At 42.4% G+C, this 27,990-nt stretch overlaps 1 protein-coding gene across 1 annotated transcript; it reads right to left on the minus strand.

Annotated features, from left to right (window-relative positions):
- Nucleotides 1–123: 123 nt before the first annotated feature.
- SEC16A (SEC16 homolog A, endoplasmic reticulum export factor) lies at nt 124–27,990 on the minus strand. Its single transcript, XM_054393200.1, has 31 exons — nt 24,235–27,990; nt 23,230–23,372; nt 19,866–19,951; nt 18,805–18,931; nt 17,480–17,678; nt 15,938–16,115; nt 15,060–15,202; nt 14,223–14,284; nt 13,851–13,989; nt 13,352–13,594; nt 12,935–13,032; nt 12,196–12,277; nt 11,890–12,007; nt 11,536–11,647; nt 11,170–11,275; nt 10,803–10,943; nt 10,585–10,698; nt 9,638–9,842; nt 9,197–9,445; nt 8,477–8,565; nt 7,316–7,363; nt 6,952–7,110; nt 6,640–6,714; nt 6,088–6,144; nt 5,307–5,442; nt 4,888–5,025; nt 4,210–4,310; nt 3,780–3,854; nt 3,079–3,138; nt 2,106–2,180; nt 124–1,642 (listed from the first exon to the last, which is right to left on the minus strand). The coding sequence occupies exons 1-31, from the start codon at nt 27,988–27,990 to the stop codon at nt 1,574–1,576; spliced, it is 7,383 nt and encodes a 2,460-aa protein (XP_054249175.1). The 3' UTR covers nt 124–1,573.

The raw sequence follows: 27,990 nt of genomic DNA on the forward strand, positions 1-27,990 counted from the left end.
TTTAAGAATTTACAGTGTCAAATCTTACACTTAGGAAAGATAGCCGCTCCCAGCTCAAAGGAAGCCTTCTTGAATTAAGTTGTTTGGCAGTCTCTACTGAAAGAAAATAATCAGCAGCCTGGCTGGACTAGAGAAAAGCCAAGTGTCTGACTGGATTTCAAATATAGAAAAGTAAACCACAGACTGCTGCTGACCACATCTGGAATCAAGTATGGACCATTATGCAAAGGTTTCTAATCCCCCCCAAACCAGCATTTTGCTTCAGCTACATACAAACCTTTTAGGACATATGTAAGGTTATCAAGATCTCAGAAAGGTGGCATTATTTAGGAAAAAAAAAAAAAAACAACAAAAAGACAATCAGGGACCAACACTGGCAATCTCACATTCACGTTATTTCTACTCACCGGGCAGAAAATTCAAGTAAAATCAAAATAGTTTTGGTGGCAAGTTCTAAATAAAATATAGCCTAACCATTTAATAAATATTTAAAAAGTTTATTTCTCTCTTTGCAGGTAATTCAGATCCTTCAGTGAACATGAATGCTGCTTATCATGGTTTTCAAGATTTCCTATATTAAACCTAAAGAGATTTTTGAAGTCCATCGGTAGAGGTCTAATTCTGTCTACTTTCAGTATGTCTGAAATTCAGCTGTTAGCTATTTAAGACCTTGGTTATTTTAGTAATGGAAATTCAAGAAGAGAGTATTATGCTGATTCTGGCACTCAACAGGAAAAAAAACAAAACAAAAAGAAACAACTTTCAAGCTGTTATCACCTTAACTGTACAGTGCCAGCAGTTTGAGAGAAAGCAAGGAACCGTATTGCACTTAAAAGAACACTCACTCGTCAAATAGTACAGCATTGGCTATGATACAGGAGCTTCTGCCAGACTATACAGTTTACTTTACAAGTAGTCTAAACCACAAACTACATACAGACTAGGTAAGAGCCAATCAAATTAGTATTAGATTACAGTCACAGTTTTCATTTGATATAGGTCAATTTATTTGGATGAGCTGTGGCTCCCCGCCGCCCTTCAGGGAACAAACCAACGCGAGGCATCTCCCAGAGGAACATTTCCCATTCCAGTCCTGTTTGCTGAGCATCACAATTGTGCATGGTCCTCATAAGGCCACAGAGCATTATGTTACAATGTGGACACTTTTTTTTGCCCCCACTGGGAGGGAAGCATCCTTTAGAAATTCCCTGAAGCTGTGTGTCTTTCAAGGTCACACTAAGAGGTTTAAAATAAACTTCAGGAATAAATTGCCAATGCAATTTACACAGAGTTTTTGTAACAGACAGCAACTACCTCCCCTCCCTCATGTCTATTCTTTACCACAGCAGAGCTATTTCTAGCCAGGGTTTTTTAAACAGGAAAAGTTACCCAGATTTCATGTTTGGTAATGATTTGAGTAGATGAGGTGCAGGTAGGGAGACCCATGGGGGAAAAAAAAAAAAATCACCCATCATTAAATTTCTGTTATGTCAACCTCAGTACTGATACCACATCCTGTAAGATTGAAGAGTTCTTTGTATACTCAGAATTCCAAGTACAAAGTTCTTGTATTCTACTTCAATGTTGGATACTTCCTCTGCCCAATTCTTCCCAATCTTGAACTTCCAGTGACTGCAGGAGACTGGTAAAGAACAGAGATAAAAAAAATAAACTACAGAATCCCAGATTCAATCATGGAATGCCAGATTGGAAGGGACCTGAAGGATCATCTGGTCCAACCTTCCTAGATGCTAATGTAGTTTAAATGAACTTGCCCAGCACCCTGTCAAACTGTCTGATGCAGGGGAATCCATTGCTTCCCTTGCAAGATTATTCTAACGTTTAACTTTCTCATGGTGAAAAATTTTCTTCTGAAGCCCAATCAGAATCTCCCCAGCAGTAACTTGTACCTCATATCTGCATAACTGTCACAAGACAGAAGTTGGCAACAAAGTTTTAAACCTAAACCTGTTAATCAGGTGCTAGACAGGTCTCTGTATACATCTAAGAGTCTACATGCAACAGCCCAGACTGAGGTAATAAAACATAAAACCCTGAGTTGGCTCAACAGTTCTGTTTAAAGTCAAGACAAGGCCTTTACTCACTTGTGCAAATTGCGAGGGGTTGTAGAATGGTACTGCTCCTGCTGCAGGTCCCCCCGAGGGTGGCACAGTGGCAGGCTAGAAAGTAGAACACACTTCAGTTACCAACTGCAGAGCTCCACTGCCTCTCAGAAGTGGTGTGCTTAGTCACACAGAGCCAAATATTCACAGGAACAATGCCAACAGTATGGACAGCGCAGCATATTGTAACGACTGCAAGAGCTGCTGGCATGGTTTGCATCCACGTCTTTCATAGTACTGCTCAATGCAGGAACTGGCAAAACAAAGGCACATGCACCAACTGGAAACAGCTCTGAAAATCCAAAGCATGCAAAACCAAAACACAAGACACCAGTGTGGCTTCACTCAATTAGTACCTTCTGCTCTTGTTAGTAGACCTTAGGACTTGCCCCCAGCTAAACATTCTACGTCTTGGCAAAGAAATACCAGAAAGTTGTGTCACCCTGTTATGGTGACCCCCAATAGTGGAACATACAGCAGAGATGAAGCATTCCTTTAATTCCTACAGGGGCTTTTGCAGATGAAACGGGCTGTGGCATTACTGATTTGAGACTGGCAGCAGTAAAATGACAAAGTTTTGCTTGTGAGAGGCTTTTTTAGGAGTTTGTTTTGTTTCTGATTGTTTAAAGTTAAATGACATCTTTGGTATCCCAGGAAAGAGGTGATCAAAATTATTAAGTGAATCTCTTCGGAACATGAACAAAGAAAAAGCATGCCTGGATTACATGCACTTTGATAAATAAAAGAACTCTGAAGTCCCTGTTTGAGTGTTAAAAGGAACACTACATCATGAGTTACTGATGATGTTACTTCTGTGAAATGAGAAGAGGGGGGAAGAATGACTAAAAGTAGCATTAGTAAGTATTTGAGCAAATGCAAAATAAAGAAAGGGGGTGGGGAAGGGGAGGAAAAGTAAATAAAGTGAAGATAAATGAGAATGGCCAGCCACATGTACCTGATTAAAATGCTGGCTTACTTCACGTGATAATGAACTCATTGAACTAGAGCGCGAAAGCTACAAAACAGCAAGAACACACAAATACAAGAAAAAAAAAGAACACAAATAAAAGAAGTCGTCATGCATGTCACTGCCCCAAGCTTCCAGTCGTTTTATTTTCATTTTTAAAGTTTCACTGCCAAAGGTTAAACCACCTTCAAGTTAAAAAAATAAAAATAAAACCAAACCAAACATCAAGCTGGAAGTTAGTTTAAATCAAAAGGGCTTCTTAAAAGCATAAAAATTATGTAGATATAGAAAACATTTAGTAGGAACAAAGGTAATGTTACTCTGCCTGGCACATAGCAATCTGCACTCCTTGATGTGTTTTGCACTTTATTATTAGTGAAATTACATGCATGCATGGAGGCAAGAAGAGATCCTCAAACTGCTCCTGACGTTTTACTCTGAAAAAGGCTTGCAGAAGTCTGCTTATAAAGAAAAAGATCTCAACACAAGATGTGGGACACTGAGACTGAGCTTCTTGGACAGACTTAGAGAGGTCTTTCCAGAACAGCAATATGATTCCATCTTGGCTACTCAGCAGCATCTGAGTCAGCTACTTGTTGTTTTAGATGGCCCATGTTAAGTCCACTACAAATTGACAGTTTAAATATGCTGCAAAAGTCATTAGTTAACTACTTCAACTCAAGCCTTACCTCTCCTGACTGGGAGCCATCAGGATTAGAAGCGGGAAGTCCAGATCCAGGAGGAAGGATTGCAGGGTTTAAATACTAAAGAAAAAACAATGCACGTTGTTTAGCTTGGTTACTATGATGCTACTTTGTATTTCTGCTAAACTGATGCAAATGAAACAAAACATCACAATACGCATGGAGCCAGGTGAAACATGTAATATGTAGCTCTTCCTGTATCCTTGCTCCCTTCCCTGACAGACTGCACCCAAAGAACCTGCAGCTATCAAAGTAGGAAACAATTTTCCACAGGCTTCCCATTGTTTCACTTGCATTTCCCTTCTTTAACTACAATGTTATACACCAACATGCCTTCAAACCCCTCTTTGGAATCACGACTGGTTTTGCAGTTCCAATTTCTGATTAAAAATACAAGGCATTTTTCCTAACCCACCTCTGCTTCAACAGCTGCAGCAGGATCTGTGTTGGGTTGATTTGCAGCTGGTGTGTGCTCTGCTGCACCACTGCCTTCCAGTGGCTGGGATTCCCCTGGAACTACAAAGGAAATAGGATTTAGTTCAAACCCACATTATACCAGGGTGTTTGATTCCACAGAATGCGAAGCAGGGACATCAGCAGAACTGGATTTCTACAATACTGATCTTCTCCCAGGAAAAAGATAATTTAAAGAGGGCAGCATCCTTGTCTCATGATGGCCCAGTTTTCCTACAAGTAGGAGATGCACATAGATAACTTTGGTGCAACACAGCATGTAGTGAAAGCAAAAAAAGAAAAAAGATGGGAAGCAAGTGTGCAGGTAAGACCTGGCCCTTTCTTTTGGAATCCTGGAACTAGGAACAGGTGTCAGAAGTGAGCATGAGATACTGAGTAGCACAGGAACACATCACATTTTGCTGTTTGGAAAGCCACGCTGCAATGGGGAGAAAAAAAGGCAAAAAAACCCCACACCAAATCCCTTTGTTTGCAGCATGCAGAGCTGGGCTTTACTAACCCATTTGTTTTACTGCGCTTCCAGGACTGATTCTACTTTTAACACAACACATCCAGTGTCAAAAGCAACTCAGATAACCACACAACCTCCTCCTCATGATGTCATCCACTCATGACACACCTGAGTTTGGAACAAATACATTTGCAGGAACTGGCATTGGTGCCAAGGGGGCAAACAGGTCTGTTGGTGCAGGGAGAGCACTGCTTGACTTGGTTCCACCTGGATTCAGGACATCCACGTAACGGGCTCTGCTTCCAGCTGAAACAGGAAAACCAGACTTTAGACAAGTGAGCCTCATCTCCATGTCTGTTGGAACAGTTTGCTGGTTAAAACCATCTCCCAGCATCAGAAAATAATGCTCTAGGGATAGACACAATGATGGCCAAGTCACAACACACTTGTGACAGCAATCACAGTACAGAAAGCTAGGCAACAGACACAGCTCCATGATAGCACTGAGCTGCCAACTGTTCCCAGACAACTCCAGAGAAGCTAAGACTTCCACCTTCACATTTTCAAGCACCAATGTCACCTCTTACCTGCTCTTCTAGAGAAGATGTTGACAGGGGCACCAGGTGGGCCTCCTGGTCCACCTCCTGGTCCACCTCCAGGTCCAGGTGGAACAGTCTGAGGAACTTTAGGAAATCCTGTTGGAGGTGGTGGTGGAGGCTTACTCTGCAAGGAGAACAAAATAGCATCCAACCACATCACTGACCAAGAATTTTAAACCAAGTATCCATCTACTTCTCCTTGTCTTCTCCAGAGCACTCAAAACTGGGCATACAGACAGACCTCACCTTCCACCTGATAACTAATGCCAGGGCATTTCTACAAGCCACCTACACTCACTCTGAAAGAAAACATTTATAACAGTGGTTCTTATTTTGAGACAGATCCTTGAATAAGAAGGATGGACAGGATGAGTGACTTGCCTTGCTATACAATGCATTGTACTTTTAAAACTATAGACTCTTCCTACCTTTCTCCACCCCCCATTTTCTGCTTGCAACAATTCAATTGACAAGCAATTATCTAGATGATGGCAACCTCTATGAAGAGATACACTGAACTAAGTTCAAAGCAAATTCCCTTGTAAATTCAATTGCAGTTGGGGGATCCACACCAGCAGCTAAAGATACAAGAGGTTCCATAAAGATGCAGGTTGAGAACATGCACCTTGTTTATTAGTTTCAAAATGTTCATTTTAATCCAAATTGAGCAAAAGAGGAGCTCTGCAGAGCCAGAAACAGGTTAAAGACTATTGTTTGCTAGCATAGATTTTAGCTTTTGGCTTGGAGCAATGAGTACTCAGATTTTTACCTCTTCTTCTGGTTCATCCAGATTAACCCAGCGTTGCTTCTGTTCATCCCAAACAATCTACAAGAAAATGGTAGTCAAAGATCAGGAGTTCAAAGTTGTTAAGACCAAAAAGAAATAGCTGCAATTTGTTTTCAGAAGTCAGATTTGGAATAAGCATAATCTTTAAAGCTTTACTTATTGCTTCGCTTATCAAAACAGTATTTGTTTGCCATCCAGGAAAACTTTTCAGAGAATCATAGAACTGTCAGGGTTAGAAAGGACCTCAAAGATCATCCAGTTCCAACCCCCCCTGCCATGGGCAGGGAGACCTCACACTAGATCAAGTTGCTGAGAGCCCCATTCAGACTGGCCTTAAAAACCTCCAGGAATGAGGCTTCTACCACCTCCCTGTGCAACCTGTTCCAATGTCTCACCACCATCATGGTGAAGAACTTTTTCCTAACATCCAATCTGAATCTACCCACTTCTAGTTTTGCTCCATTCCCCCCAGTCCTATCACTACCCAAACCAATTAAAATGATATATAAAGATTTTTGTGATTTGGGGCCTTACTGATTTGTTCTTGTCATCTGGAAGGTGAGCTTCGTTCTTTTTTCCCATCAGCCAGCGGAACCAGTTGGCACCAGTCTGAAAAGAAATTTATCTGTTGAGTTAATTCTCTCACCACTGTCTTTACAGGCAGGTTAAAAAAAAAACATTCATGCAACAATTAATTTTCTCTTAGAGACTCCAACTCTGAGCCCAAAGTTGCACCCACCAGACTGAGAAAGTTTAGTCAGGCCCTCTCAAATCAATACCTGGACCAGGAGTTACCACATGTACTAACAAATCTCCAGCTACAGACACCTTTCTTAGAAATTTTACCTTCCTAGGTGCTGCTTCCTTTTTAGTTTCTTTTTTATTCTCTTTCCCTGCAGGAACAGAGGGAGGAGGAGAGGGCTGCTTTACTGCAGAGTTGGATCTCTCTCGTCCCACAGAATGAGCAGAAGACTCTGAAGTTGTCCTGGACCTTTGCCCATAGCCCTGGATTACAAACACACAGGAAAGTATGAAGCTGTTACTGCTGGATTGATAGATTTACCTTTCATCTTGCTAAACAAGTTCCCTATTTGCAAAGTTAGTAATAAGAAGAGATACAAAAGCACTTAAAAAGGAAAAAAAAATAAAAAAAAACACACATAAGTAAGAATGAAGACTTAGTGAAAGAAGAAGCCTGCTCATGGCATACCATAGCTGCTGAAGACTGAGATGCAGATCTGGATCTTCGTCCTGGTGCCTGGTTAGATATAAAGCCAGGACATGCATAATAAGCAAGCAGCTAAATATTTGCACAATATTCAATTTTATCAAGAATTCCCACACAATTAAAGATATCCAAGCTGGTTATTTGGGTCCCTGCATCTCCTCTGGCATGTAGGAGGTGCAGAAAAAGAGCTGAAGTCTGGCCAAGTAATTGCACTATGATGGAACTGGTCCATTAAAGAGTTTCATCAGGGCACTGCTGTGCAGATTAACCAGCCCACAAGAGGAAAGAGATTAAAAATGCTGTACTAAGGGAGTAGTTGCTGCATTTTCTTTTCCCCTCCAGCATCAAGTTGTTCATAAAGCAACTCAAGCTTAAAATAAATAATAATAAAAAAATCCAATCCCTGTTTCTTCTGTAAGCATGGTTAATTTCTAGTTTACAAGTCTCCACATCCTTTATCAGTTGCCAAATGTATCCCTGTTAAAAATGTTTATATCACAGAATCAGAGAATGCTTTAGGTTGGAAGGGACCTTAAAAGGTCATGCAGTCCAACCCTCCTTCAGTGAGCATGGACATTTTCAACTAGGTCAGGTTGATGAGCCCTTTCAAACAATTGTCACTTCAGGAGACTAACTTTCAAGGAGATGCCAACTCCAGGGTCGTTTAAACAGTGAAAATACTAGATGGTCTAAAAAAGGAAGTTGGGATTTTGATAAAACACCTTCCACACTTCCACTCCTGAGCAATCAGAAGTCAACATTGTGCTTTTAAAACTCAAGTCATACAACTGCTCTTTAGGGCCTTGCTTGCCTCATTTGCTGATGCATGCTATAAGTTCTTCTGGCTATCAAGAATCAGTCTGCAAGGTGGGAGAGGAAGGCAGGGCAGAGAAAGAAATTAAACTTTTCAGACAACAGCCTGATATCCCCCCTTCCACCTTTAAAAGAAAAATCATTCTTTTTAGAGAAGAAAATTATGGATAAAATTTTCCTCTTAGTTCTTCGTTATTTATTCTATTGAAAGGGAAAGGAAAACTAAGCTTCAAGTCTCACTGAAGAGCAAGACAGAGCCCAAATACACTCTTGTGTTTGCAAAGATGTGCAATGCAGCTGCCAGTTGAAGAATGTGTGAAATAGAGGTACCATGCTAGCCATCCTGCCATAGAAATCCTCCTCTTGCTGCTCAGGGAAAGAGCCTTGTGATGGAGACTCCGGGGCCATTCTCTGCATTCCTTCAAAACCAAATTACATCATGTTAGGGGGGGACACAAAAACCACCAAGAAAATAACCACAAAAAGCCCCTAACCCCCCCGAATTTTAAGGCAAAATTTTCACTAGTTCTGAATTTTGTGCTAGAAAGAACCTTTTAACGAATGGCAACTAGAGCTGCTTTGATTTTTTTCTTTTCTCCTGCACAGCTGTGATGTTTGCTCCAAGTGCAGGTCAGGGAAGGCTGAGGGATGCAACCACCAGTATGGGGAAATTTAAGGCTTTTCTCACCTCTACTACAGCTTCTGCCCACCTTCACAGGGTCTGTGACACAGAATTAAACTTAGTCAGAATCCCAGAAACTGGTGTCCAGAGGCTCCATTCTAAACTTCCAATCCCAGTGCACTCAGTGATGATCTGTTCAGGGTCTAAACCATCATCTGCTGAGGCTGACCTCTCTTTCAAACTAAGCCAAAAAAAGCAGAATGGCCACTGTAACTTTCCTCAGATCTTTCTGTACCATCACATGGTGTCTTTATGTTTTTCTACTCAAAATTTGACTTATTCTCTAAACACTGATGTATTTTGTATTATTCCCCAAAATACTTCCTTTCCCTTGTAAGGACAGAAAGCTGTTCACTAAGAACCCTGACCTGTTTCCATGTTTGTCTGATCTTCTGACCGTGGCTCAGTTTCTTGTGGTGGCCCTCCTGGTGGCAGTGCTGTCCCTAAATACAGTGGTGATGGTTCAGCACCATAGGCATTTGAAAATCCTGGAGGTGTAAAGCCAGGTCCTGGACCAATAGGTTGAGGAGCCACTGGGTAGAAAGGAACACTTCGGACAGCTTCCTGGTCACCAGGAGGAATCATAGCAGCTGATCCATCAAGGACAGCCTGAGATACTGCAGCACAAAAAAAGAAAATAAGAGCCATAACTAAAAAAAAAAATTCAGTTTATGAGCATTTTACCTTATAAAAAGAGAGGATGCAAAGATGAATTCTCCCTCTGTTTCTACCATCCTCGTAAGTGGTTTCTTATACCAGAAACCTGAAACATTTCTTTTATGTAATGAAGAAGGATTTAAAACACTAACCTGAAGGCATCAGTTGCACACCTTGCATCTGTTGAGCCATGCTGGGCAATATGGATGCTAACAATGCATTTTCAGCACCTGGACCCATGTCACAACCAGCTCCTGCTCCATCACATTGGCTGCTGTGGTCCAATTCAGAGCTTGGTGTACTGCATGCATATGGTGTTGGGGTGGATCTGTCTGTGTTATAAGCTATTGCACCCTCCTGCACAAGAAAGCAAGATCTTACAAACTGTACAACACTGGGAACAGACAGCAAAGGAAATTTTAAGAGTGAAAACAGCACACAAGTTTCAGTCAAAAATGAGTTGTCAGCCACTTGCAGGCCAAGTTTGACCAAAATAGTTTTTATTTGTGGAGGTTGTTTTTGTTTGGTTTGGGGGTTTTAGTTTTGGTGGGTTTTGTGTATGTGCGTTTGTCTTTTTGTTGTTGCTCTTGTGGAAGCTTATTTCATTACCTCAGGATTCAAATTTCTAACAGATCTCTTTAAATAAATGGCAATTATTTCCACAGTTCCAATGTAGCTACACTAATTCATACAGAACTCTGACAAGCAGATTGCAGAATACATCAAGTTGGAAAGGACCCTCAAAGGTTATCTTGTCCAAGCCCCCTGCAGTGAGCAGGAACACCTCCAATCAGATCAGGTTGCTGAGGGCCCCATCAAATTGTTCCTCTGCTTGCAGCAGGAATTACTGCAACATAATGAGCCTTGCAATGCTCCTTGCATTATAGTCCTAAGAAAAGTCTCATAACATACAGCACCTCTGGAGTATCAGGGTGCTAAAGTGTGGCAAATCCAGAGTTTAAACCATACCACTTGCACTTCATGCCATGAACACATCACAAGGCACTTCATCTGATTCTCTAATTAGCAGAGTTTGAAAAATTGGATTCCCACTAATCCTTAGAAGAGAATACTTTGTGTTGAGAAGTGCAATCCGTACCTTGATCTGTCCATCCACATGGCGCAGCCTCACTAACCAGGAAGGCTCAATCAAAGACTCCTGTTCTGGTTTCTCTTTTATCTGTGGGTCAAAGAGGCGTAGCTGGGATGACATCTAGAGAAAGGAATGATGGGGAAGTTGACCAGGCAGCAAAAAACAACTGCATCTACAACTTTCCACCTATGATATGAAACCACAAACACTTAATTCTTTGTTACCTGGATGAGCTGGCCAATAAGTACAGGTGAATAGTAATGTGGGTCTTTAAGGACAGTTCTGGAAATCACCTCACAGTAATGGAAAGCCTGAGCAGCAAGTCCCATTTCAGCCAGGCGACAAGCATAGATGAATTTGAAAACCTGTGGAGGGCAAGCAGATAAAATAAACCAATTGGTCAGAACATTCTTAGAGGTATCACAAGAAAGGCAGTCTGTCATTTCAGCTGAAAGCTCAGATATCTTATCACATCTGTACTAAGCAGGGGAAAAAAATGAAGGGGGAAAGCTTCAGTTCTCTTCTTCCATCCAGTGTATTCAAGAAATTACTTATTTGTCTACAGTAAAGCAGAAAGAAACAGCTATTCACCTGGAAATTGGGCAAGCAGCCAGGCTGAGTTCCTAGTGACTGGGCATATTCATAGGCTTCTGTTCTCTGAATGGCTTCATTGGTGGCAAACTTAAAAAAAGGCAAGCTATTGGGAATGGGAGAAGAAAAGTATTATTGACGTTGAGATGATATATGCTGACAATAAAGGATCAGCAATAAAGTCAAGAACAAAGCTCCATTAGGTACATAATACCAGTAACCCCCCAGACAAGAACAGGGCATCAAATAATTGTCTCCAAACCAGCTGTGGCTAGTGACAAGGGGAGCAGCACAGTTCTCAAGTCATTAAGGTTTCATTTTTGCATCTAAAAAGTTGTGTTTAAAAAAAAAAAAAAAAAGCCAAACCTGTGATTTGATCCAATTAGGACAAGTTTTGTTGTCTTTCTTGTGTAAACTCCAAAACCAACTTGGGCCATAAGGTAACAGAAATGAGCAGCATCCAGCAGGCCTTTAGAAGCTGTAGAGAAATAAGGGACAGAACTCAGAGGATTTCCTCTCAGTGGCACACTGCCATTCAGTGTTGTGTGTTGTTTTGGCTTTGCATTCAAACACCTTCACAGCAGAGACACACCCATATAAAACTGTTCCACTTCATGTTTTACAAAGCAATCCTTGTCGTCAAAAACATCAGCTGAGTAATTAAAGCTCTCAGGAAGCTTTTCCTTCAAGTCATCACCCTGTTTATTCCCCAAGAGTTACCAAGAGTGTCTCCCATGGTAGCAATGGTCCTGGATTCCAAGTCCACATTATTGGTCAAGTTGGATAACACCATTGCTAGATGAGGCCTCCAGTCTCCCCATTTCTCATCTCCACAGCACTAAAATTAGAAGAATTACTTAAGTCAAATCAGTGACTGGAGCTCTGCATGGGTAAGTGTTTCAACCTAGAAAGGATCAAAACAACTTACTTGGAAATTCCAGGCACAGCACACAAAGATCACTGCTGTGACTTACACTACTCACTGCAGCACTTTAGTCTCAGCTGAAGCTCACACTCAAATCTTACCGTGGATGCAGCTGGCATCCTTCCAGACATGAGCTGGTAAACAGTCTGCAGAGGGTCATTAATTGGGAGACTGTTGGCAAATCTACAGAGAGAAAAATAGAATACAAACATGATGTAAGAAGTTAAAATGTTCTGAAAGCAGTTAAAGCCTCAGTGGAAGTTCATCTAGCTTAGTTTGAGAGAAGGACGTACTGTTAGAAAACGCTACACCGCATAAGCAGTTGTCCAGTTCACAAGCAAAACATTACTGGGTTAACTGGATCTGCCACTCTGCCACAGCTCAATCCAAGCTGGGAAAAGCTTCAGGATTCTCTCACCAGCTGACTAGACTTGGTACATGATTTCACAAGCTCAGTAAGCTGAAAGGTTTTCTGTCTATAAACAAAGCAGGCACAACAACATCTGCTTCTTTCAGGCAAGCAGAATAAAGGGTACAGAGTTACATGGCTTCAACCAAGCTGGACAGTTGGGTTTTTGCACAAAGTGACTAACAGCACCTCTCAAGCAAGCCCACATTGGTCAAATAGCCATTACAAGGAACAACTGGCATAGAACAACTTCTCAGGTTTAAGTTTATGGCCAGAAGGCTCCAGAATATAAAGCAACAGAATACACAGATAAAGTTCAAGTATAATTCTTCCATAAACTACTAAGAATAACTCATGATTTTGACATTGAGGTGCCTCTACCTCATTAGCAGAATAAGGAATCACACTGGAATCAACAAGCTAAACAGTACCTGGTCATAACTCTTGCATGTGTTCTGCTGTCCATTTTGCTGGCAAGCAGCAGAGCGTGACCCCACAAACCATGCTTCATGGCAGACTCCAAAGCATCCTAATGAATACAGAAATCAGTTTCTTGGGAACAGTTTAACACACTGCTCAGATAAACAATGACTGTTTTACTGTAGCACTGTGAATTTTAAAATGCTTGTTTAGATCAAATGCTAATACATCAATGTAATTTTGGTTTATATTAACTGCAGAGCATAAAATTTTTCCATCTCAGTATAGTGCACTGCCATGATATATTATAAGCTCTGCAAGTTGCAAAAAAAGATTTTTAAGTGATGCCTAGAGTTCTAAGATTTGTGAAAAATAAGTAAGCAAAGTAAGACACATCAAGTATTAGGAACAAGAGTGTAAGCACTCACCTTCTTGCGTCCATAAAGCAGCAACTCTCTGAATCTCTCTGTCTCCTTCTCAAGGCTGTCAATTGTGGTTATAAGACTATCAGTGAGAAACGAGAGCTGGGCTTCACCAGATTCCTCTTCTACTCGTTCCAAAGCCTCATTAGTGAAATCAATCAAGTTTGCCTCGTTAGGAGACTTCCCAGGAAGCCACACTGTTTTATGATCTCGGAGCAAAAGTTCAGCCAGGTCTGTTCCCACAACAGTCTGAAGAGGAAAAACAAGGCCAAAAAAATCCTGTTGTTCCAACACTGCCTTCATTTTATTTGTCACTTCAACAGCAATGCGTTAAAAACAGCATCTCTGAGCACCTGAGGACAAGTGACCACTTCACTGGATCCATCAATCCATGAACTATTCCAAGATAAGTCACTATGGACATATTATTGTCTTACACAAATACCCTTTTGTGTAGAACATAAAATGTTTTGGGAGAGATAAAAATTCCAGCAGTGAGACATACCCCATTCTGCCTGCACAACAAGACAATAAAGTCCCAGAGCAGACTTGCAGATTCTTTGTCAATTAAGTTTTCATTCTTAAAGCACTGTGTAGCTTTATTTTGTGCAAAATTAATAACATCCACTTTATGGGTGTCATCCCTGTAAAACAAAAAAGGAAAAGAAAGAAAAAAACCAACATTTTTAATGAGACAAATGTAAACATAGAGGTTATTATTATGATTAGTATGAGGAACAAATTTAAAGCTCATGTATTATTTTGGTAGGTGAAAAGCCACAAGTAGCTTAAATCAGTTTAATCTGCAGACAAAAGTTCAATGAAGAAATAAATTCTGAATGCATGAAAGTTATTTCTGAAATCTGTAAGAACATACTTGGCAAGAGGACCAGGAAATGCTCTCATCTCTTCTTGCTCTGGAGAATGTTGTAACATAGTCTGAAATACAAATACAAACCATAAGAAATTCTTGTAACTATGAATTTTGCTTTTTATCAACAAAGCCTCCAGACCTGAACATAACCTGTACTGCAGTCAAGGCTATCCCTCAAACAAAACACATGCTAACTTGCAACCTGCATAAGGATAATAAATGATGAAATATACTTTCCATAGAAGTCATCCTGTAGCATAAAAAAAATTTAAAAAAATCATCTCTTTAATCAGAAAATCACTTAGGTGGGAAGAGACTTTTAGATCAAGTCCAACCATAAATCTAACACTGCCAAGTCCAAGTTTTCTTGATGATGTTCTAGTGCTTCTAGACAATTCTGCTCCCTAGGATTTCATCAATTAATTCTACCCTTACCACTTAAGTCTCTCCTTCCAGATTTTACATCACTTGTGTACAGCATTTCTTTGTAGGGGCACAAGAAGAATGAAAATATACTCAAGACATTTAATCCCCAGTCCTTGTAGATGACAGGCAGCCCCCAGCCCTGCAGAGGAGGTATGAGGACAAAGTTGTCTCTATGAACAGCAACAGAGACAAATCAACACAAATCCTTCTAGGATACAAGGATTCTACCTGAACAAAATTATAAGGAGCTGAACAAGCCGATGATGACCACATCATCTCTCACAGAAAACTTTTAAATTAACTGATCACAACCCAGACTGATAAAAGATAGATGGTGCTGACATATAAAAAAAGTCAGCAAGTTCCCTATTCCCCTTCAAATGCAACACTTCCCTTTCTCCTTTTGAACTTTACCTCCATACTGTGTATTTCAACCAGAGCTGGCTGTCCTTCTGAAGGCAGGTTTGGTAGCACTTTAATTAAGAAGCCCCCAGGACCAAACCTAGCACAGATATGAGGCACTGAAAATTTCTCAGGCGTTGAGGGCCTTAAAGGTGCTGAAACAGAAGGAAAAAAATAAAGATAAAATAAGGACAAATAACCTGTCCTGCAACTGAGCAAACTTGCTGATGCATTTATCCAATTCAGTAATCCTGCAGTATTAGTGGAACAAACCCTGCCATTCAATTTGGCTAAACATTCTAAGCCACAACTAATCAGTTCCATTACAGTCCTAAAGATCTACAATACCAAGAAGCAAACTAGACCTACAGAACTTTAAAATCCACTGTTTATTTTTCAGTGCAGGAGCTTTGCTTGTATCAGACACACATCTGTAACCTCTGTACAAATATATCTTTAGAGCTAATGATATACTTCAACATACTTTGGGAAAGCTTTTCCAGAGAAACAGCAAAATGGTAAGAAAAAAAAGAATGGAAAAATCTGGTTTGAAGTTAAAACTTCAGTCACTCCCCATGAAGCACAAGCAGGGCAGTTTACAAATCTAACTATAATAAAGGCATTTACAGAGGGGAGTATGCAGCATTTAATAGCAAACTGCCCAGCTACTACTGCTCTGTGACCCACCCAGCTTTCAGCAAGTTATTCTTACACTTAAAAGGAAACAAAACTGTTCATGTGCACGTATGCTGCAAAACAGCTTTTCTCTCCTGTTCACACAGGAAAGGCATCTCACATACTACAAACACTAACAGAAGGGCAACCTACTACTGCTAGACACCCTCAGAAGCACAGCATCTTCCCTCCTCCTCCCCCAGTGGTGCCAATACCTTGCTCTACAGCTGACCATCCAGCTTCGGTCGGGTAGCCATAATCTGCATAAGGCTGCTGTCCATCAAAGTTAGGAGCATATCCTCCATATGGATAATCCCCGTGGAGTGACACTGCCTGTGCAGTAGTTTCATAGGTATGAGCTGTTAGATCATGATTGCTTCTGTACAGCTGGCTCTAAATAGATCATATTAGTAACTGTTAGCAGAGCATCAGTTACACAGAGGAAGCAACACTGCAAGCATGCCTCGAGACAGTCAGCATCCTCTCAGCTTTGAGTCTTTGTAATGTTTACAAATCAGGGTTACAACATCCCTGCATTTGAGAAAACTAACTCCACAGGACACGTGCAGCATCAGGGTAGAAAAAACAGTTAACAGATCTTAGTGCTCTCCCTCAGTGTTTGTACTACTACTATTTAATCTGTTCACTTCCAAGTAAGTTCAGTTCTCACACAAGAGTGTCTGTGCTTGTGTGAAGGTAAAACATTACAGGATGAGTTACAGGTTTGAGTGTTGCTGTTGAACTCTGCTGTGAGGGAATCTCAGCTGATCAAACCTGAGGAATGCCTAAATGACTTCAGGTGCCTAAAGATAAATGCCTAAATGATCACAGAACCATGAAATTGTTTCACTTGGAAAAGACCTCTGAGATCATCAACTGTCAAACTAAGAATACCATGACCATTTAACTATGTCTTCAAGTGCCATGTCCACATGTTTCTTGAACACCTCCAGTGATGGTGACTTCACCACCTCCCTGGGCAGCCTGTTCCAAAGCCTGACCACTCTTGCAAGTAATTTTTCCTAGCCTCCAACCCAAACCTCCCCACAGCACAGTTTCAGGCCATTTCCTCTCATCTGTCACCTGATAGGAGGGAGAAGAAACCAACCACCATCTCACTACAACCTCTAAGACTACTTCAAATATTACTGAATGAATTAGAGGTCAGACTGGAAAGAAACATGATGAGCTGACACATGAGACTAGAGCTAAAATGACACATCCCAAAGACCTTAGCTCAAAAATAACCTAAACAGTCTCTGGGGGTTTCATGTACTTGTATTATGGCATAAGTAGGTGAGCAACCAGCTGGATTTGGGTTTTGCTTTCAGAGTCAAAATAGCATCATACAAATATGGAGTTAGTCTTTTGACAGATTCCAAGTCCAGTAACATGCTTGTGATGAGAAAAACCACAGAACACAAAGCCAGGCACATTATCAACTACAGCCAAGCACAGGAAGGGCGAAGTTCTCACAAACAGCAAATGGATTCAGTAGAGGAAATTTTCCATTTCTCTGTGTGTGGCAACTTGCACAGCTGAATGCTGATTTTGGTTAAAGTTCTCTTGACAACTGTGATAAATATTAAGTTCAAAACTGTGTTACAAAACAGCCTGAACTCACAGAAGAAACGTTTTCAAAAGACATTTCCCAAGCTAAGCCTCAAAATATTTCTGTATTTCTAATGCTTCACCCACCCCTAAGGTTGAGCAAGACTCAGCTGAAAGGATACTTGATGTGACCATTGGAAACTCACTTGCTGAGAGCGAGAGCTGAAGCTGCTCTGGCGACTGTGAACGCTGCGGGAGCTACGGAGGCTGTGACCGGAATGCTCACTGTGGACACTGCGCCGGTCAAACTCATCTCCATAAGGATCTCTGTGGGGTTCAGACTCATCATCAAAGCTTCCAGCAAAACGAGGATCATACCTCCAATTATCTTCGTATCGGTCATGCCTGAAGAACAATGAAATCATAGAATGGTAGAGGTTGGAAGGGAACTCGAGTCCAACCCCACTCCCATAGCAGGATCTCCCAGGGCAGGACACACAGGAACATATCCAGGTGGGTTTTGAAAGTCTCCAGAGAAGGAGACTCCATCACCTTTCTGGGCAGCCTCCTCCAATGCTCTGTCACCCTCACAGTACGTACAGAAATGCCTCTTCATGTTGAGGTGGAACTTCCTGTGTTCCAGCTCATACCTGTTCCCTGTCCTATCACTGGGCACTACTGAGAAGAGCCTGGCACCTTCATCTTGACCCCCACCCCTCACATACTTACAGACATTCGTTAGATCCCCTCTCAGCCTTCTCTTCTCCAGACTAAACAGGCCCAGTTCTCTCAGTCTTTCTTCACAGGATTCAAGTCCCTTCATAGGGTTCAAGTTCCTTTATCATCCAAAGCAAGTCATGATAGCTACTCATAACCCTAAGAGAAGTGACTTCACCAGACACTCATCTAATTTCAGAAGGGCTTTTGAATGATTTTCTAGATTGAAGTCTTCATTGCAGTGAATAACCCGACATTTCTTCAAGAAGTTAATCCAGAATATTCATGATCAAGACCAACATCATATTCTAGGAAAACCCACAGAACATTCACCTGATCTGAAAACAAGTCCTGCTGCCTTAAAGCCTTTTCTTGAGTGACATAACAGCTCATCTGCTTTTTAATCTGCTAAAGCTACAGAAAGGACTGGTAAGACGTGTCTGTGAAATGTGCAACAGTGCACTGTAAGTCTGTCACAGGATGCATGAGTACTGAGAGGATTTTATTTACAAAGCTGCAGGATACCCTGAAATTCTGGTGCCTGATAAAACTATCACAACAGTTCATGAAATCTGAAGGCTTTAGGGCAGATCTTCAGCAAATAAAAGTAGCATTTCTGCTAGTGCACAAGCAAAGCCTCAGCCTTTGCCTTCACACTTACTGCCATGATTTAATTTTCTGGTGACACATTTCACTATGTGGGACTCAGCCCTGAAGAAACCAGGTTATCCTCCCTCACTCTGACATACAGACTGGTTCTTTGATGGTCATCAGCACCTAGGCCCTGGAAAGATTATTAAGAAGATGGACAAACCTGTTGCCATATGGATATGCTTCTCTCTTCTGGTAAGGGTTGTGTTCAGCATCATACCAGTAGCTCTGATACCTAGGATCTCTGTACCTGGGGTCATATGCTGAGTAACGTTCCCAATGTCTTGGGTCTTTGGGATATAAAGAGAGATGGGTCAGGCATTGAAAAGTATTACCTTTAAACCTTCCTTTTTCCTACTGTTTTCTCTTTAGTTACATCCTGATTTGCTCCTGAAGCATAATGAATAAATCAGAATAATGTACTTAAAGCTATATAAGTGTCCACTCGCTTTTTGAAGCAAACAGAAAAGACAACTGAACAAAATCCATTTCACACCTTTCAGAGAAACTTAGTTATTACAGTTAGCCCCATACTCTTGAAAGAGCAGTGTTTCCCACCAGAGAGAGAAATCTGCTCCAGCAGCTTTAAAACATGATTATGGAATGAGAACTCAACAAATATTAACAAAATCTCTGTGATAGTATCATGCTAATTGCTTCAGGATGTGGACAGATGTTGTTTTAAACTCTCCCAGGCACTCCATGAGTCATTACCCTCAGATTTCCAACGTCAGTCTATCTCTGGGAGCATTTAGATAATCAAAGACCAAACCAAATTCCAGTCATGAGTCAATTTCTGCTTACACTCATCTAAAATTTACTTGAGCAGTCCGCCTGCAGGTTGCACACCAGGGATACACCCCAGTGAATGACAATTTTGAACACACTGAAGAAAACTATCCTGTAGACTGACAATGGTGTCTTTCACAATAGGAAGATGAATTGAAGTATGGTAAGGAAGGGAAAACTTAATTCAATTTCTTTTTACTATTCCGATTGAATAAAAGCCATACAGGAAGGCTGGCATGGTATTAAGAACTGAAGCAAGGCCAAAGATCAATTTTCAGCAAGCAAAACTTAATTCTTGCTGGTTGTGAAAGAAACAGTTCTAAATAATATGGAAAGCCAAAACAATTCTCTGATCTTAAAGTTTCTCTTCCCCATAAACTTTTGTTTAAACTTGCAATTTTATACAACCAACCAGAGTTCATCTTGACACCTTACCTCCATAATCATATGAGTTAGGGTAATAGCCTGGATAATAATCACTCCATCCACTTTTTCCATAATATTCATCAGGATATCCTTGCCTGAAAAAGAGAATATAGATATAAATATGTTATTATTCCTCCTGCAGCATCTTCTGAAGTCAGCAGAGGGATGAACTATGAGTTTCATACTTAAAAGAACTCATTTACATGAAAGCAGGGAATCATAAAATGAAACTTTACAAACTAACATATCACTAAACTGATGTGTGCCATAAAAAGCTGGCAGCTCCCACTATACAACAACTCAGTGGGTTTTGTTAACTGCTTTGGTGCTAAATTTAGCTACTAACAGATAATTAATCATGAAACTACTGCTATTAGCATCCTTTGAACTGTCTTGACAGAGGAGTCAGCAACTTAAGTGACGAACTAATTGTCCCTCAATTTGAACAGTGCTTTGTTGTACATCTTACAGGGTTGAAAATAGGACTACAGTCTGGAGAAGGACTTGTGACAAGGGGTTAGGACATGAACTGCCTCTCTCATAGATAATTCATAGAATGGTTTGGGTAGGAAGGGACCTCCAGAGGTCATTCAGTCCAATCCTCCTGCAGTCAGCAGGGACATCTTCCACTAGATCAGGCTGCTCCAAGCCTTGTGAAGCCTGACCTTGAATATCTCCAAGGATAGGGCCTCACTACCTCCCTGCGCAGCCTCTTCCAATGTTCCACCACCCTTATGGTGCACAACTTGTTCCTAACATCCAATCTAAAACTCCTCCTCTCTAATTTCAAACCCTTGGCCCTTGTCCAATCACTACCGGCCTTCACAGCTGCAACTCGGTCTGTTTGAAAGGACAAAGAGCAAAGCAGAGCTACAGAAAACAGCCTGTAGAAGGAAAAAGATCCTGCTGATGTATCTGGGCAGAGGTTTCAGCATTCAGGGCTGCTACTGTAGCCTCTGGCACTAGTATGAAACAATTACAAAAGAAACAAAACCCAAGCACACTGTAACTCTGTTGACTACCTGGCTGAAGAACTCAATATTCCAACACTTGTGCTGTGGCTGGCAGGCACACAGCACACTAACCCTGCAGGACCAGCACTGATGCAATCCCAACGTTTTATTTCCATTCTCTGCTCAGTCTGTTTCTCAAGCTCAGCTTTTCAGCAGAGGCAGCAATGTTCTGAGTGCCTGCACATCATTACATTTAACACTTCAGTGAATAAATGAGGCATTAAGCTGCAATTTTAAAGCAGCACATTACTGCAGAAATACTTTCAGACTGCTAGGTTTAATAACCTTCTCAATAGGCTCAGATGAACAGTAAGAAAAGGTTGGTTCTCATTTGAGCAATTAGAGGACTGATAGAATAAAATACTAATTTACAGAGCCCATGTGAGAACACTGATTGTCCAAATAAATAAAACAAGCACAAGAACCTGATTAAAACCAACACAGAAGTGTGAGTGAATACAATACTTTTAAAAGGGAAGAGAAAGATGTGGCCTTTGCTTGAAAAATTATGAGCCTTTATGGCATACTTTGAGGACACCATCCCACAACTGAGACAAGCCAGAAGATGAAAAATGTAGTGCCTACATATACACATGGAGAGAGGCTTATACATTTATGTGTATGGATAGACATGTGTGTAGGCATTACCAAAGTGTGCAGGTTCTCACAAGCACATGTACACATATGTGAACAGGAGGTCAAGATAACTAATGTCAGTGTGGGATGATGGAAACCTTCAGGCTTCTCTACAACTCATCATACAACTCCAAAGTGGCCAAGCAAGTTGAGTGATGTTCCTCCCTGGAATATGTGGGAAGTTTGTTAACAGAGCACTTACTCTGCAGAGGAGGAGGTTTGATCTTATCAGATCAGGTTTATCCACTCAAACAACCTTCTCAGTCTCCTTCAGAATGATTTTTTTATTCTCCTCAAGCAGAATTTAAAAAGCTGCATCATCAGCAATGCTGCATCAAGGGCAAGTTTCAGTCATGCTATCACACTGACTTAGCCACTCTTGGACTCTGCTGCCCTGCAGTACCAAACCACAGTCCACAGCTGCTTGCAATGTCACCTCACACATCAACTGACAGAGCTACTCCTATCAGGCTTTGATCTTCCCAATGCCACTTACACGGATTTCAGGCTCTTATAAGAACAGTAGATAAGAGCAACACGCCCCAGGAAATGCTCCCAGAACTTCTTATCTCATTACAAGATCTCACAGTGCACTTAGATCCCCTTAAGATGATGGTAAAGGTTGTCACACGCAGCTACAGCCACTGTTCTGTACTCCTCAAGGCAAATACACACCTCCCATAATCTTCTGCAGGTGGTAAGCAAAGTGGCACATTTTTAATTTGAAGGCTGCCCCATGAGTGAGCTGCTAACAACAGGCAAACACTACAAATGGTTTCATCATTTCCAGAGAGATAACTTTAGTTCTCTCTGGGAAACCTGCAAGCCCATCCACCAGATAATGCAACAGGAATATTTGTCATTAATCTGAGGTTCATACAAGTCATTTATGCAGTAATCATCAGAAAGCAGTCATCCCTGGAAGGTAATTTGCTGCTTCTTGCTTGAGAAATACTAGAAATTTCATTTCTGCTTTTGATATTTACAAGGAATATCTGAACATACTCTTTTCCTCTTTTTTTTAATTCCATATAATCAGACAGACTGAGGCTTTTAAGCTTCCTCAACTCATGTGCTATCTGCACCAAAACCCATGGTGTCAGCGTGTGAAACACACCCACAGAGCACCTTAGCTGCATGGACTGGGGGTTCTGTGAGAAAGTTCATCCACCCAGTGGAAGCAATTATCAAATTAACCTGACAGCACCAGGATGTGTCCACTTGATTCACCATCTCTCTTCCCAATATCTGAACCATGGGTCAGTAGGTCACACACACAGCCACGCTTGTGAGGCAAACCCCAGATGAAGGCACTGAATGGCTGCTTATTAAAAAAAAAAAATTAGGGCCATGGCTCCAGTGCCAGCCAGAAACTAACCCAGTATTGACTGACAAACCCACAGCCCACACTGCTACTTCACAGCACGTGTGGAAAAGAGCTAACCTCAGCACTGTGTCCACCACAGTGAGCTCCTGCCTGGCAGAAACACCAGCAACCACCCAGAGAACTGAATGAAAGGAAGAACAAAGAGTTAGCAACAGAGAAGGCTGCAGAACCATATCCTTTTCAGCCGTGGCATTTGATACTGAGCGTTCCTGTGGCAGCACACAAAGAGCTTTTGAACTTCCTCACTGCTGCTTGTGCTCTGAAACTCCCAACAAGCATTGTGGCACTCACTGCTTCAGGGCACACCAGATCTTTACTCAGTTCAGGCACTGCATACCTAGAAGAAGGTCTGTCAGAGCAGTGACTAGCTCTGGAACTAGGACGTTCAGGCTCCGGATACCGATAGCTCCCAGGCTCCATGTAAGCAGCGTTGGTGCTGTCGTAGTGTCTGTACCGTGGGTCATACTGTCCATAGCTATCCTGCAAAAGGGATTTGACATGTAAGGGCAGAGGCTTTCCACCTCCAAGAATAAATAAACCTTTAAAACCAAACAAGCAACCATATACACCACAACTGTGATACCTATAACCATAGCACAGCTTTTCATAGCTGTTGTGACAAGTGATATTCGAATCTATTAGTATCCTAAACTTTTAGGAAAACAAAGTATGACACCTGGACTAAAGCAGCTCCACCTACTATGCTTGCCACTGCTAAACTGTTCAGAATTCAGGCACCAGATAGGAAGCAAATTTGAACAGCTGGGCACCTAAGACAGTTATAGAATCACAGAATCTCCAGTCTAAACCTCCCCATTTTAGTTTCAAACCATCACCCCTTGTCCTGTCACAACAGCCCTGATAAGAAGTCTGCCCCCAGCTTTCTGATCAGCCCTTTAAGCACTGAAAGGCCACAAGATCCCCCCAAAGCCTTCTGTCCTCCAGGCTGAACAACCCCAACTCTCTCAGCCTGTCCTCACAGCAGAGGGGGCTCCACGCTGTGATCATTTTTGTGACCCCCTCTGGACCCACTCCAACAGATCCATGTCAAGTTCAGGTTTGTGGCAGTTGTAACTGCCATTTTGTTTCCAAAGAACCAAATAAATGGCTCTCAGCTGACGTCTGTGACAACTGCAACTGGCATTAACAACTACTTGAAGTTTTTATAATCTTTGGATAGTAAGTTTTGTGACGTGAACTTTGGATATTCCCTACAATTAAATACTTCACCATGAATGCTGTAGTGAATGTTGACCATGACACCACTGCTTAAACTCATAATTCAAAGATGAAAATTCTTAAAACATACTGAGGAGGGTGGGGGAATGAAAGAAAATTTTACCATGTAATAAAGAGCTGCTGCTCTGGGGTCTGCAGGGTAAGGTGGTGGATACGGAGGCTGGTAAGCATCATATGGATCTCTGTAGTAGCCATAAGGGTTCTGAGGTGGACCAAAGGCATCCTGAGGAGTCTGAGGCAGGGATGGACGCCGCAGGTCTTGCTGCACGCTTGGCAGGGCTGACTGACCAGTGGTGGTAGAAGGGGCAGTGGAAACTGGAGCACCTGCTGGCTGTCCAGGTGCTGGCTGCTTATCAGGACTCGTCTGATCGTACCTTGCTGTGGGCTGTGCTGAACTGGCCTCCTGGGGACTCACAGCTTCAGGATGGTTATTCAGCACCTGGTTCTCATGCTGCTGGGATGCTGGCACGGCTTTAGTTTGGGAATTTGAAGGAACTGAGGACTGCCCAGATGTTGGCTGCTGCATTTGAGCTGCTTGCATTTGTGGTTGGGATGGCAACACTCCCTGTACAGCTCTGTCTGACACAGCCTGGTGCTGTACATCTTTTGTCACCTGTTGATAGAAATGTTGTTGGTCATGCATCTCGGGACCCACCTGCCCAGCACCACCAGCAGACTGTTGAGGATATACTGCACCTCCAGGAAGTGACTGGTTATGCACCTGCACAGAATTACTTGCACTGTTTTTCTCCAACGTCCGTGACAGGGTGAAGTCAAGCACTCCAGCAGTTTCTTCATTGTTATTTGGATGGTGTGCAGAACTAGCAGCCTGCACTACAGAGTTATCAGGGGGGACCAGTGCACTTCCACTGGGGAGATTGGTCCCAGGAGAAATGGATGAGCTAGACCCTGGCTTGCCAGCAAATTCAGGAACAAAACCTTCCAGATTAGCATTCTTTTGCCCTTCTGCAGCCAAACTAAGTGGAGTTTTCATAAGCAAGTTTGCAGGCTGATTAGAGGCAGAATCAGAGGAATTAACAGGGCTTTGTAACAGATTATTTTTTAACAGATTAGTGTTTGGAAGTGCATTAACTAACAGAGATCCAACTTGCATCACAGGCAATGGCATGTTCTCCCCAGAAATGATCCCACTAGCATGTGAAGTTTGGAGACCCATTGCAGGCTTGTCCCCAACCCCAGAGTCCTTCACTGGCTGATTGTTTCCATTGCTGCTTAGCTGATTTGACAGAGAAAGAGAAAAATTAATTGGCTGAGCCAAGTTATAGCTTTGATTAGGCTGAGCAATCAGGATAGGCTGATTTTGCAAAGACTCTGTAGGTGGAGAAGACAACAAACTTGCATAACCAGAACTTGCCTGAGACTGAAGTGCCTCCTCTTCTCCCATTTTGGGAGGATTCTCAAGATTTTCAGAAGATATATTTCCATCTTGGGCAAGGTGCACAGCAATAGTCCCTGGCTTACTTGGCTGCTGATTAGACAGGCCTTCTTCTGGTGGCTGAATGACTTCTACAGTTTGTTTGGCAGGTACATACACTGCAGGAGCAGCAGGAGCTAGAAGAACATTTCCCCCAAAATTAGGTAACTCATTATGAGCCCACAAAGTTGTTGCTGGGCTGTCACACTTCTTAACTGCTCCCTGAGCTCTTGTTGAGGACCTTCTCTCAGATACTGATTGTATGTTTTCCACAACAGGACCAGAGTGCAACAAATTTCCAGCTTCCCCAGTGGCTGCAAGAGGCAATGGGTGTACCTGAGGCATGAAAATAGTTTCCAGATTATCTGGTGGCTGTTCAAGATTACCTGGGGATGCAGCCAGCACAGCTGTATTTTTCTTGATATTCTTTTGGTTTGAGTGGTTCTCTCTTAACTCAACCACCATCTTTGCTTGGTCAATCTCTGCAGGTTTTATACCAACTCCGTGGGACCTCACAGGTTCAAAAGAGCTATTTGCACTTGTCTGAAACACTCCTGTAGGCTTAGGAGGACTTGGAGTTGGAGGCTGGGAGAGATTAGCATGGTAGTTCTTGCTCAGGTTTAGCTCACTTGAATCACCTCCTAAAGGAGAGGAGTCAATCTGTTTGAAGAAGCTGGCAGAAGATTCTTCATCGGGCTTCCCACTTTCTTGCTGAATAAAGGTACCGACCTGCTCATGAGGTCTTGCTGAGCTAGAAGCACTCCTGTGGCTAACGTTGCTATAGTTTGAAGATACACTGTCTGGTCGGACAGGATGAGGTAATGGATCAGGCGCCTCCAGATTTGGTCCTCCTTCAGCATGGCTCACAACAGCATTCTTCGGAAGCACCTGGCCTGGAAAGGATCCATATCGGTACAGATCAGGGCCTGCAGCAGGGGATGAAGCACTGATGTTCTGTGGTTCACTTGGCAGCACCTCCTGATTCTGAATGCACTCCAGGTTCTCCACATTTTCATACTGTGACCCTCCATTCCCAGACATGTCACCCCCAAGTGCCTTGTCATCACTACTAAACAGAGAGTGCTTAGAGGCCTGCATCTCCTGCTGGCTTACAAGTTTGGGGAAGTACTGGACATCCATTCCTTTCTGTACCATCTCACTGGCTGAACCTGCCCCCACCTGCCCCTGAGAGAGAGCATTGGTCACTACCCGCTGAGGAGGCGCTGTCTGACGATACAAGGATGCTGGATTTGGCTGAGAAGCATCGAGCTCAGCTTTCTCCACCATGTAATCTTTGTCAGATGAAAGGATTTCTTCATTTTCCGCCTCATCCCCTTTGAAAAACATGGAGAGAGTTCCTGAATCTCGATCTGTGGGATAAGGTCTGCTTGATGTTTCAGACATATCTGGAGGTTGGGTTTGAGGGTGGTTTTCCTGAGGTGCAGGAATGACAAAATTGGAGTCTTGGAACAGTGGCTGTGGGTAGAACTGCTCCTGGTATGGTTGATTTAGCCAATTGTTGGGCATTTCTGTGTTCTGCCTAAACACATTGCCAGGCTGGACACTGTTCATGTGGTGACTGCTATTCACAGAGCCACTTTTCCCATTCTTTTCACAACCAGCTAAAGGTGCTTGCATGGTGTTTTGTGGCATACCTTGGTGTACAGGGCCTTGCTGTAAATTTGTCTGTGGAGGAGGATGAGAAGCGCTAACAGAAGACTGAGAAATGTTATGAACATCAATCTGAGAAGATGGTTCAGGATAGGGCATAAAATTCCGGACTGGGGACTGCAGGTTACCTTGAACAGGCCTCCACTGAGACACAGGCTGCTGAGGAGGTGGAGGGAAGAGTGCTGCTGTATTGGGTCCTGGAGGAACATCATTTGGATCTCTATTAATGTCTTGCCTACCTCCAGGTTTGTTTGATGCAGACACCATTCCAGGATGCACACTGAAAGAATTTTCAGCTGCTGCTCCTGTATTATAATGCCCATGTAGTCCAGGATCTGCATTTGGATGCACTTCTGCAGTATTATTGATAACATATCCAGGGGACGGTGAGGGAACTGGAACATTAGAAAAGGTACTGCTGTTTATTCCTGGCTGAGATACAGGAGCTGATAGAGATGGATGCAGTCCATGAGGATTGTCTGCTGCACACGAGGGTGAACTCTGCAGAAACATGGCTGGGGGAGGGCTTTGCATCAGCAATGCATTGCCCTTGGATGGATTATCTAAAGGGGGACCCTGGGGGGTTTGTCTGCCAAACGCAAAAGGGTCTGTGACAGGCTGCACGGGGGCTGCTGCTGCTGCTGCGTTGGCTCTTTTGCCCAGCGGGGTGTTTCTCCAGTACATGTTCCGAGCAACGCCGGCAGGAGGTGGGGCTGCTGCTCCCGCGGGAACAGCCTGAGGAGGCTGCTGCAT

The sequence above is a fragment of the Indicator indicator genome, chromosome 28, assembly GCF_027791375.1.
Source record: "Indicator indicator isolate 239-I01 chromosome 28, UM_Iind_1.1, whole genome shotgun sequence".
In the NCBI taxonomy this organism is placed as follows: domain Eukaryota; kingdom Metazoa; phylum Chordata; class Aves; order Piciformes; family Indicatoridae; genus Indicator; species Indicator indicator.